Source organism: Scyliorhinus torazame, chromosome 19 (genome assembly GCF_047496885.1).
Source record: "Scyliorhinus torazame isolate Kashiwa2021f chromosome 19, sScyTor2.1, whole genome shotgun sequence".
Classification (NCBI taxonomy): domain Eukaryota; kingdom Metazoa; phylum Chordata; class Chondrichthyes; order Carcharhiniformes; family Scyliorhinidae; genus Scyliorhinus; species Scyliorhinus torazame.
In genome coordinates this window covers 84,900,128-84,913,409 of record NC_092725.1, presented here as the reverse complement: position 1 = coordinate 84,913,409, position 13,282 = coordinate 84,900,128, and the positions used below count along the sequence as shown (strand labels likewise).

The 13,282-nt window shown below is 46.8% G+C and overlaps 1 protein-coding gene across 2 annotated transcripts in view; it reads right to left on the bottom strand.

Annotated features, from left to right (window-relative positions):
- LOC140396271 (ADP-ribosylation factor GTPase-activating protein 3-like) overlaps positions 1 to 6,649 on the bottom strand; it is a 91,077-nt gene extending 84,428 nt beyond the window's left edge. For both annotated transcript variants that reach the window (XM_072484656.1, XM_072484658.1), the window contains exon 1: positions 6,495 to 6,649. In XM_072484656.1, coding sequence (XP_072340757.1) covers positions 6,495 to 6,563 — 69 coding nt within the window. In that variant the 5' untranslated portion in view covers positions 6,564 to 6,649. The remainder of the gene's footprint in view (positions 1 to 6,494) is intronic.
- Positions 6,650 to 13,282: the final 6,633 nt, after the last annotated feature.

Here is a 13,282-nt window from a genome sequence, read left to right as displayed (position 1 = left end):
TGTCTTTCACCAATTAAAGTATACCAAATAAAAGAATGTGTCATCTCTCTAGTCTTGGGCAATTATTCCCACTTATTCTCTTGCAATGTTGCTTTCTGGCTTACCTTCAATTAAGTATTGGGACGATTGAAGCCATTGTTTTTGATCTCTGCTACAAATTCCATTCCCTAGCCACTGACTCCACCCCTCTCCCTGCAGTCTGTTCTTGACCTTGGTGGCACATCGCCCCCGAGACGCTTTTCCGACCACTGATTTGTGCCATCACTAAGACCATCTATTTCCACCTCCGTAACATCACTGAACTTCACCCGTCTCAGTTCATCTGCTGCTGTCATCGGCCCACGATGTTGTGCCGAACCTTTGTCCTCGATTAATCAGAGATTATCACTGTAAATTCAATGATAATCTCTGATTAATCGAGGACAAAGGTTCGGCACAACATCGTGGGCCGAAGGGCCTGTTCTGTGCTGTATTTTCTATGTTCTATGTAATCCTCAATCATGCCATTGATACTTCTAGACTTGACTATTTTGACATAAACTGGCTGGTGCCCCACATTTTACCCTCCGTAAACTTGAAGTCATCCAGAACTCTGCCCGCGTCTTAACTTACATCAAGTCTTATTCCCCTATCATCCCTGTGCTCGTTGACCTACATTGGCCCCTAGTCAAGCAATGCCTTTATTTTTCTCGATGTGGTGATGCCGGCTTTGGACTGGGGTGAGCACAGTAAGAAGTCTTACAACACCAGGTTAAAGTCCAACAAGTTTGTTTAAAATCACTAGCTTTCGGAGCACTGCTCCTTCCTCTGGTGAAATGATTTCACCGTAGGAAGGAGCAGTGCTCCGAAAGCTAGTGATTCAAAACAAACCTGATGTTGAAAGACTTCTTACTTTATTTTTCTCGTCCTTAGTTTCAAATCCCTCCATGGCCTCCCACCTCCTTCTTCCCCAGTAGCACAACCCTCTTGACTGAGATATCTGCACTCCTTAAATTCTGGCCTCTTGGGAGCCCCTGATTTTAAATGTACCACAGAGCCCCATTGGTGGCTGTGACTTCAGCTGCCTAGGCCTCAACTTCTGAAATACCCTCCCTACACCTCCCCGCCTCTTGACCTTTTTTACTTCCCTTAAAACCTATCTCGTAGACCAAGCTTTTGGTTATCTGTAGCAATATGAAGTTGGGTGCCATTCCGTCCTTTAAAAGCTCCTGTGAAGTAGCTTGGAATATCTTATTACGTCACAGGCACTACGCAAGTCTGAGTTGTTGCTGTTGTTGTAACCAAAGGTATGTGGGTGGGTACAATGCAATCAAGCTCCCTCCTTTCTAACTTTGGACTGAGTTAAATGCATACACTAGTGAAAACTGAATATTAGGCATGCAGAACAGAAATTGCTCATGATTAATTTAGAAATCTAGGTAATACAAATGGTTTCTGTTAGAAAGGGAGAAACCAATTTAGGGTGGCAAGAGAGCATGGACAAGTGCTACACACAGTGCTGAGTGGGCAGGAGCCAGCCCCTCCCCCCCCCCCCCGTACTTTCTTTACATGATAATAATCTTTATTGTCACAAGTAAGTTTACATTAACACTGCAATGAAGTTACTGTGAAAAGCCCCTAGTCTCCACATTGAGGCACCTGTTCGGGTACACGGAGGGAGAATTTAGAATGTCCAAATTCCCTAATACAGGTATTGTCAAACTCGGGGGCGCGACCTGAAGGTGGGTCCCGGGAGGGTCGTGGAGCCGTCCATCGCAGCGGTCCCGATTGCGCAAATCCGCGCGCAACAGCCGGCTTTTAATAATGCCGGCTGCGAGCGGCCTTCAGCATGGCCAGGAACAGATTTTAAAAATTTGGCCGCACTGCGCATGCATGCCTGATCATCGGTGTGCATGCGCAGTGCAGCCACATTTTTTTTTATATGGTCGCAGCCTTTTTTTTTCCAAGTTCGGGGGGCCAAAGGGACCAAAGGGATCATTGGGGCCAAAGGGACCCAAAACCATTTTGTCCATTTTTGTCAGCAACAAACAAGGCAAGAGAAAATGGTGGGCCGCGCAGGTCGGCCGGCGTGGGCCGCGAACGTCGGCCGGCGTGGGCCGCGAACGTCGGCCGGCGTGGGCCGCGAACGTCGGCCGGCGTGGGCCGCGAACGTCGGCCGGCGTGGGCCGCGAACGTCGGCCGGCGTGGGCCGCGAACGTCGGCCGGCGTGGGTCGCGAACGTCGGCCGCGAACGTCGGCCGGCGTGGGCCGCGAACGTCGGCCGGCGTGGGCCGCGAACGTCGGCCGGCGTGGGTCGCGAACGTCGGCCGCGAACGTCGGCCGGCGTGGGCCGCGAACGTCGGCCGGCGTGGTTCGCGAACGATTGCCTCAATAAATTGAATCTAATCCAATTTTGCAACTGATATTCTGTGGGATTTTAAACATGGAAAGTGAGGCTTGGCCAATGTTAAGAAACGATATTGCAGGGGCAGCACGGTGGCGCAGTGGTTGGCACTGCTGTCTTTCGGCACCAAGAACCCTGGTTCGATCCCGGCCCCAGGTCACTGACCGTGTAAAGTTTGCACATTCTCCCAAATGTTTCTGTGGGTCTCACCCCCACAACCCACAAAATGTGCAGGGTGGGTAGGTTGGCCATGCTAAATTGCCCCTTAATTGGAAAAATTAAAAGAATTGGGTACTCTAATGTTATAAAATTTTTTAAAACATATTGCACTCATACATACATACAATCCCTACAGTGCAGAAAGAGACCATTTGGCCCATCACGTCTGCCCGATCCTCTGGAAAAGCACTCTACTCAGGTCCACTTCCCCGCCCAACCCATCCTATCTCTGCAACCTAACCTGCATGTCCCTGGACACTAAGGGGCAATTTAGTATGGCCAATTCACCTAACTTGCCGATCTTTGGACTGTGGGAGGAAACCACCGGAGCACCCGTAGGAAACCCACATAGACACGGGGAGAAAGTGCAAACTCCACACAGACTGACCCAAGGCTGGAATTGAACACAGGTCACTGGCTGTGAGGCAGCACTGTGCCGCTGCAAAGGTGATCTCCAGTTAAGATATCAAAACTACAAAATACATGGAAATATTTAAACACTTTAGATTCAATGTGATAAACATACACTGGACATAAGGTACTGGCAATCAACCGATTATTTCTCAATATACTTAATAAACTCAAATAATCCTATAGCTCAAATTTAAATAGTTAAAAGGGGCACATACTGCCAACATCACTACCTTTGTTGTTTGTTCACCTAAACCAGTTCACCTTTATCATGTTCAGCAAGATAACAGTCATAAAGTTTGAAATGCATTCATTGGCATCCCAGTGGCACAAAGCTAAAGTGGTCAAATTCCAACTGCCCACTTCTGCTGACATCTTCATTTGTTTAAGCCATTTGTAGCATCTCGAATCAAAACTTCATAACCATCCCAACATAGGTATATAAAAATATGCCATGCAACTATGTTATACAGACCTCAAGCTAATTTCTCTGTAGGAATATATTACAGAATAACTCGAAAATAGTGATCACACTAAATCCTTGCAATTTGTACTCAAACTTGTTCATTTGGATAAAAGTTTCTCTTTTTGTTCTCTTCAAGCCACATGCAATCAAAAACCAAGTGCTCGCCAAGCTGAGCCAGAATTTTCCAAGCCTGTGGTTATAGCCCAATGACTCTCCCTCCTTCCTCAGGGAACTACTCAGCTTCTGCTCAGCAACTACAAAAGCATTACATAAAAACAAAAGCAAAATTTTACAGATGGTGAAAATTTGAAATCAGAAAATGCTGGAAATACTCAATAGACTGGCAAATCCATGGAGAGACTACACCCAAGATCAGAAACTCAAAAGTGGGGAAATCAAACCTGTATTTATCCAAAATAAAAACAAAATATTATGGATGCTGGAGATTGGAAATAAAAGCAGAACATGTTGGGGAAAGCTCAGCAGGTCTGGCAGCATCTCTGGAGAGAAACAGAGTTAACGTCAAGTCAAAAATGGCTTCTTCGGATCCTGGTCCATGGCAACAAATATGGGAATGGAAATTTACTTAATTGACACACTTAAATTGCAACGTGAGATTATCTTTTTGAAGGTTAAACTGTTGCACGCTACTGATTCTTGAAACAATGGTACTTTTTAAATCCCACATTGGACCTTATGTAGATTTTTACTCTTTAGATCCAACATTCTCCACCCTAATTCCAAAACACCAGATTCTGAAGAAAACAACTGGCTTTCAAGTGCCTCCTGATTGAGGCCAGGGGCTGCCCTCAAAAAGAAAATCGCATTCTCACGCTTACATTTTCAAACATGAAAGCAGCTCATTTTGTTCAACAAATCATCTTTCAAACCTTTTTCGTTCCACTGATTATGAGGGTTGTCCAGCCCAGACTGTTTTGCATTCAGCTCCTCGCTGCTTTTAAATTTCTGTTCCACATGATTGACTGATGGAAATTAAAGTTCAAGAAAGACTCATTTGACTTAAATTATAATTTAGGGAAATTCACATTTCATTGGCGCGGAGGGGCAATTAAATTAACCTGATATTCTAGTAATACGTTCAATGTAATACATTAAAACATCCAAGCTGATACAAATCCATATTTTTTATCAATCTTGCGTTCACAGACACAACCAGACTTCTTCATCCCCATCCACACTTACCCATTTCCTTTCTAATAAAGACGTTGGCATATGACTCCAAGGTGCTGGCAATCCTCCACTATTTTGTCCAAATGAGCCATTCCTTGTATTTATTAGAGTTTCGACAGTAAACTGTGCTTGCAGATGTTGATTAGACGAACGCATCAAGGATACGCATACGTTTATTTGTGCCTGATGTCCACCAGACGTTTTCCATTAGAAGTTAGTGAACTAACGTTGCGGGGGGGGGGTCCCGCAAACTACGTTCATATGTTTTGATCCTGTCCAAAGCTGGAGGATTACTGGAAGGATGTGTTTAGGGTAATCTTGAAAGTGGTGCACGTGAAACTGGACCTGGGCCCTCGGGAGGCCATATTCGGGGTGTCGGATCAGCCAGGCAGAAACAGGCGCGGAGGCAGATGTTGTAGCCTTCACCTCGTTGATCGCCCGAAGGCAGGTGCTGTTAGGCCCTGGTGTGGCGGGGGGACCTGCTGGAATTCTTGATGCTTGAAAAGGTCAAATTTGGACTGAGGGGAAGGATGGGGGGGGGTCCTACAATTCATGGGTGTTATTCATTATGCACTTTCGAGAATTGGATCACATCAAACACTATGGGGGGGGGGGGCTAGAAGGTTTGGAGGGAGAGGGACTGATGTGTTAATGGCGACTAATGGGTGATTCCTGATTCCTTTTTGTCATTTGTTTATGTTAACATGCAGGCTAATGTCTGGGGTTTGGTGGGAGGATGGGATCGTTGTTATTGATATGGGGATTGACATTACATTCGTTACTGATTATTGTTTATTGTTGGGTGCAAATTTGGGAGAAAATGTGAGAAAGGAGGAGAATAAAAAATATTTTTAAAAGTCAGTGAACTGGTTTCTTTCCCACCCTGAACCAGGAGCCTCAGGGATTGCCCTAACTGGAAGGGAAACTTGGTTCTCCATAGTTTTCATGGCTTCTAGGTTATGCAATGGGAAACATGCCTTTTCTCAGTCCCATCCAGTTGTATCCAAAAGATTAGAGGAACAGGTGACCCAATATCCATTGGAATTGTCAATATTGCGACTACAACACACACAAATTTAAACAGATTTTCATCAAGATTGTATTGTATTTATTAAGTAGATTTCTACATGGAGCTTCCAATCGCAAACAAGGACACACTACTTTAAGATCACAAATACAGCAATTGAGTTCAAAATATACAGCAAAATATTCCTTTACCATCAGACAGCACCAGGGAAATAAAGCATTAAATATCTTTGAAAGAGTAAATGCCAACACAGTAGAAGCAATTCAGAAAACATTTGTTGGGGTGTCTGTACAGACTAAGCGAAAGCATCTGGACAATTGCTGTATCATATTTTTTGTTTATTTTCTAACCGATAAAAATACACAATACAAATTTCAGTCCAATAACCAAGTATCACACACATATTGTAACAACCGGGACTTTAGGAATGATCAGTAATGTTTATCACGGTAGCTTGTGCAGGTTTTCCCTCAATTTCACAACCACCCCTTCATAATTCACAACAGCTGCTAGAGCAGAGGATCAGCGACACTAAACCTTGCCACGTACTGGGTGTCAATGCCCGTCAGTCAGCACTGCTCACTTACTGATTCTCATCTCAATTAATTCCAGTCACAGTCCCCCCCCACTCTACTGCCCAGTGGCCAGGCCGCAAGCCCCGAGCCAGCCCCGCTGTGCGACGTGTCACTCCAGCCCCGGTCCGAAGCAGCGCACAGCCCGCCGATAGCCGGTCTCCAGCAGGGCACCGCAACCCCCGGCCCCGCGGCACCCTCCGGCCGCCCGCTGTCGGGCCTCACCTTGTTGCTGGCGACCGATCGCAGCCGCTTGAAGATGGAGCCGATCTCCTGCTTGCCTGGCTCCGACATCTTACACAGGAACAAGTGGCAGCGGCTGGAGCCCTCAGCACTTCCGGGGCAGAGGCAGCAGTTGGGAGGAGCAGAGTCTAAATCAGACTGAACCAGACCAAGCACAAAGAATACTCAACCACAAAAACCCTACTCTACTGAGTACTAAATTACTGAACCATACCAAGTACTAAAAATACTCAACCCCAAATACCCAACCACACTGACGACTAGAAATACTCAAATACACTGAGTACTAAAAATACTTAACCATAAATATCCAACCACACCGATACTAAAATACTCAAACACACTGAGTATTAAAAATATAAACTCAAATATCCAACCACACTAAAAATACTGAACCACACCAAGTACTAAAATACAAAACCACAAATACCGAACTACACGGAGTACTAAAATACACAGAGTACTAAAAATACTAAACCACAAACACCCAACCACACTGAGTACTAAAAATATTCAAACACAGTGCTAAAAATACTCAAACATGCTGAGTACTAAAATACTCAAACACACTGAGTACTAAAATACTCAAACACACTGAACTAAAAGTACTCAAACACCTTGGGCGGGATTCTCCGAAATGGAGGCAGAGTGTTGCGCCGTCGTGAACGCCGGCGAGGTTCACGACGGCGCGAAGCGGCCCCTATCCCGACCGATTCAGGGCCTGATAATGGGCTAGGAGCGGCGCCGCGTCATTTACGCGCACTGGGCCTTGGCTCCGTGTAAAGGCTGCGCCGCATACATGACGCGGCCGGCGCTGCATAACTGGCGTCACCCGCGCATGCATGGTTGCCGTCCTCTCCGAGTCCGCCCCGCAAGAAGATGTCTGACGGATCTTGCGGGGCTGCAGAAGAAAGGAGGTCCTCCTTCAGAAAGGCCGGCCCGACGATCGGTGGGCACCGATCGCGGGTCAGACCCCATTTCAGGCCCCCCTCCCGGTGCAGGATCCCCCCTCGCCCCCCCGCAGGCCGCCCCCCCATCGTTCCCGCGCTGTTCCCACCGGCAGCGACCAGGTGTGGATGACGCTGTGGGGAACCCGCTGTTTTCGGCAGGCCGCTCGGCCCATCTGGGCCGGAGAATCGTGGAGGTACAGGTGAATCGCCATTTTGGCTGTCTCGGGCGATTCACGCGCCGCGCAAAACGCGATTGTGCCAATCTGGCCGCTTCCGTGAATCGCGGGAGGACGTCGGACTGGCGTCGCGGGAAATTCTGGCGACCCAGGCGATTCTCCCAACCGGCGCGGGAGCGGAGAATCGCGCCCCCTGAGTACTAAAATACTAAACCACAAATACCCAACCACACTGAGTACTAAAAATATTCAAACACAGAGTACTACAATACTCAAATGTGCTGAGTACTAAAAATACTTAACCACACAGTACTAAAAATGCTGATCACATTCAACCACACAGTATTAAAAATATAGATCACACTGAACCACACTGATCACACTCAATCACACAGTATTAAAAATATTGATCACACTCAACCACACAGTAGTAAAATACTGATCTCACTGAACCACATTGATCACACTCAACTACACAGTACTAAAAATACTGATCACATTGAACCACACTGATCATACGCAACAACACAGTATTAAAATACCCAACCATACTGAGTACCAAAAAATACTGAACCACAACTGAGTACTAAAAATACTCAACCACAAATTCAAAACCACACTAAGTATTAAAAATATTCAACCACACTCTCTACTAAAATACTGAATCACAATGAGTATTAAAATACTGACCACATTGAACCACATTGATCAAACTGAATCACACAGTACTAAAAGTACTGAATCACACTGAGTATTACAAATGCTTAACCACACTGAGTACTAAAAATACTGCATTGAACCACACTGAGTACTAAAAACACTGATCACACTCAAACACAGAGTACTAAAAATACTGATCACACTAAACCATGCTGAGTATTAAAAATACTGATCACACTGAGTGCTAAAAATACTGATCACACTGAACCACACTGAGTATTAAAAATACTGATCATACTCAGCCACACTGAGTACTAAAAATGCTGATCACACTCAACCACACAGAGTATTAAAAGTACTGATCATACTCAGCCACACTGAGTACTAAAAATACTAATCACACTCAACCACACAGAGTATTAATAATACTTACCACACTCAGCCACACTGATTACTAAAAATACTGGGTGGAATTTTACCAAAAAATGGTACAGTGATAATTTCAATAAGAAAAACGGTGCAAATCCCGTGATTGCCGGCGGTGGGAAATTTCGTGAAATTTTCAGCCTCTTAAACAAAGATTTTTTCCCACATATCCGCCATTTGGCACGGTGGCACAGCGGTTAGCACTGCTGCCTCACAGCACCAGGGACATCAATTCCGACCTCGGTGACTGTCTGTGTGGAGTTTGCACATTCCCTCCATGTCTGCCTAGGTTTCCCCCAGGTGCTGTGGTTTCCTCCAAGGATGTGAAGGTTAGCTGGATTGGCCATGATCAATTGCCCTTTAGTGTCCATAAGGTTAGGTGAGGTTACAGGGATAGGGCGGGCATTGGGCCTGTGAAGGGTGGTCTTTCAAATGGTCAGTACAGACTCGATGGACCGAATGGCCTCCTTCTGCACTGTAGGGGTTCTATGATTCTTTGATTCTATGAATTGTGCTGCACTCATGGGAGCTTCCCGCTGCTTTCTTGCCATGGGGCAACTTAATCACTGCAATTAGTGGGGAGCTCCATATAAAACCTTCCCAGGACTCCCCAGTATTTGTTCCAGATCCATTTGAGCGGATGGCTGCCAGGAAGCCAGCACCCTGTTTCTCTGAGGGAGCCCTGACCATACACCTGGATGGAGTGCTGCAGAGGTAGGACCTCCTATGCCTGCATTCCCACCAGCATCCATCCAGCAAGGTGACCACCCCCACCTTTGTCAGTGCCTGCTCACTATAGAAGAGGGTGGAGCAGCAGTGCCGCGTCTTCTTCAAATGAACAGGGTAAGTCTGCCATCTCCAGTTTCACGCAATACCCCGTCACACATTCCTCACACCTCCAAGGTGATTTCTTGTTTAGCCAGCTTGCAGGATGCCACTGCCTGTCACAAGGCCCTCTTTCACCCCCCCCTCCCCCCCAACCCCATGGTCTCCTCGAGTATCTACTCTGCTCCTCACATCCCTGCACCCACTTCAGTCCCATGCATGCCACTCCTCATGACCATCTAAACAGGCAGGACACCCGCCTATACAGTCCCCATCTGTCTCTCTGCAGGACAAACTCACCCATAACAGGCGTGAGCGTGCGGAGCTATTTGGAGTGACACACGAGCTCCGATGTTTCACCACATTTGAGGAAAGAGCCTCACATTGTTGGTGCCCAAGACACTGCTAAGCCCCTGGTGACATGCCCTTGGGTCTTACCCCAACAACTGAAATACGTGTAGGGTAGGTAGATTGGCCACACTAAATTGCCCCTTAATTGGACAAAAAAATAATTGGGTACGCTAAATGTTTTTTAAAAGAGGAAAGCTAATGATATGCTGGCCTTTATCGCGAGAGGATTTGAGTATAGATGTTGGGATGCGTTCGTGAGGCCAAACCTCAAGTATTGTATGCAGTTTTGGTCTCCTAGTTTGATGAAGGACATTTTTGCTATTGAGGGTGACGAGCGAAGGTTCACCAGACTAATTCCTGGGGTGGCAGGACTGACATCTGAAGAAAGACTGGATCAACTGGGTTTGTACTCACTGGGGTTTAGAAGAATAAGAGGGATCTCATAGAAACATATAAATCCTGATGGAACTGGGCAGGCTAGATGCAGAAAGGATGTTCCCAATGTTGGGGGTGTCCAGAACTAAGGGTCACAGCATAAAGATAAGGGGTAAGCCATTCAGGACTGAGATGAGGAAGAACCTCTTTTCTCAGAGAGTTGCTATCTTGTTGAATTCTCTACCACAGAAAGCTGTTGGGGCCACTTTGTTGGATATATTCAAGAAGGAGCTGGACATGGCCCGTGCAGCTAAAGGGATCAAGGGGTGTGGAGAGAAAATGGGAGTGGGAAACTGAATTTGCATGATCAGCCATAATCATATTGAATGGTGGTACAGGCTCAAAGGGCCAAATGGCCTGCTTCTGCACCTATTTTCATTGTTTCTATGTTTCCAAGACTTGCTACAATGACTCCGCTTGGACTGGCATATATCTTCTAGATGGGTACTGGCAGTTTGCACAAAGTCCTTGGAAAATATCCATATGTTTTCTAGGACGGCCTTGGAAAGACAAAGAGGCCCAGCCCAAATATTATAGGGTCAGTCCAGTGCCATACATCCTGCTGTTGAAGGTGAATGTCAAGCTGAGCCAGCTGGAGAACCTGGGCATCATACACCCGGTCCAGTTTGCAGAGTGCGTAGTGCCAGTGGCCCTGGTGCTGAAGCCAGACAAGTATGTTCGCCTGTGTGGCAACTATAAAATGACTGTCAACAAGCCCTCCTGCCTGGACAGGTATCCATTCATGGGAACCAATCCTTCACGAAACTGGACATGAGCCCAACGAGTGTACAATTTTCCAGCGGCTGATGGAAAATATCCTCCAAGGGCTCCCCAGGATTGTCTTCCTGGTCAATGTACTTATTACAGGAGCCATCAAGAAGGAACACCTGGGCAACCTAGAAGATGTCCTTAAACGGTTTCCTGATGCGGGTGTCCACCTGAGAGAAGTCAGATATCTGGGATACCGTGTCGACAAGGACGTGTTGCACCGGGTGGATAAAAATATCCAGGCCATTAAAGGAACTCCGACACCTGAGAATATGACAGAGCTGAGGACATTCCTAAGACTCGCCAACTAGCATGGGAAGTCCATCCCAAACCTGGCTACCTTGTTGAACCTCTACAAACGCTCCTAAAAAGGAACCAGAAATGGGTGTGGAGAGCACCTCAAGTTGACACATTACGACCCGTCAAAGCTACCTGTCCTCATATAGCTTTGCATAGGCATTGGGGCAGTGTTGTCCCAGCAGTGGGACAATGGGGCGGAAGGGCCAATAAACTACGCGTCCAGGAGTCTGGCTGAGTGAGTTTTCCCAGTGAGCCAGAGAAGACACAGCCAGAGTGAGACAGAACCAAGAGTGAGTTTGGGAATTTGAATCTAGGTGGGAATTCGAAGCTGGGTGGGGAGGAAGTGCTTTTTATCCCTGGTAAGTGACCGGTAAGCAGTGTTTCTGTTTTTCTTTTTCTTTTCATTCGTATGTTTATTTATTTTTTTCTTCGTTGTTTATTTATTTATTTAATTTGGGGGGGGGGGGGGAATTGTAATTGTTGAAGTTAACCAAAGGTTTAAGACATGGCAGGAGTTCTCAGACCCGTGTCATGCTCCTCGTGTGCGATGTGGGAGCTCAGGGACACGTCCACTGTCCCTGGCTCCTTCACGTGCAAGAAGAGTGTCCAGTTGCAGCTCCTGTTAGACCGCTTGACTGCTCTGGAGCTGCGGATGGACTCACTTTGGAGCATCCGCGATGCTGAGGACATCGTGGATAGCACGTTTAGCAAGTTGGTCACACCGCAGGTGAAAGGTACTGAGGGAGATAGAAAATGGGTGACCAAAAGACAGAGCAAGAGTAGGAAGGCAGCGCAGGTATCCTCTGCGGTCATCTCCCTGCAAAACAGATATACCGCTTTGGATACTGTTGAGGGAGATGGCTCACCAGGGGAAGGCAGCAGCAGCCAGGTTCATGGCACCATGGCTGGCTCTGCTGCACAGCTGGGCAGGAAGAAGAATGGCAGGGCTATAATGATAGGGGACTCAATTGTAAGGGGAATAGACAGGCGGTTCTGCGGATGCAATCGAGACTCCAGGATGGTATGTTGCCTCCCAGGTGCAAGGGTCAAGGATGTCTCTGAGCGGCTGCAGGACATTCTGGGGGGGAAGGGTGAACAGCCAGCTGTCGCGGTGCACATAGATACCAACGATATAGGTAAAAAACGGGACAAGGTCCTACAAGCTGAATTTAGGGAGTTAGGAGTTAAACTAAAAAGTAGCACCTCAGAGGTAGTAATCTCAGGATTGCTACCAGTGCCACGAGCTAGTCAGAGTAGGAATGTCAGGATAGAGAGGATGAATGCGTGGCTTGAGAGATGGTGCAAGAGGGAGGGATTCAAATTCCTGGGACATTGGAACCGGTTCTGGGGGAGGTGGGACCAGTACAAACTGGACGGTCTGCACCTGGGCAGGACTGGAACCGATGTCCTAGGGAGGGTGTTTGCTTGAGCTGTTGGGGGGAGTTTAAACTAATGTGGCAGGGGGATGGGAACCGATGCAGGAAGTTGGAAGGTAGTAAAACAGGGACAGAAACAAAAGGCATTAAGGGGGAAAGTGTAAGGCAGAGAAGCCATAGTCAAAAATCAAAAAGGGCGACAGTACAAGGTACAGTGACTGAGGGGAGCTCAGTGAATAGGACCAGGAATACTAAAAGGAATAAAACGGGAAGTGAAAACATTAATGGTGAGCGACGCGGCAGGTTGTTACATGAAGATATGGGTTCAATGACAAGGAAAATTAGGAGAAAGGTTAAATAATAACATTATGGTGGGGCAGGCAATAAATAAAGAAATAACTGATGCATGTAGAAATGGTACAGCAGTTATCATGGGGGACTTTGATCTACATGTCGATTGGTTTAACCAGGTCGGTCAAGGCAGCCTTGAGGAGGAGTTTATA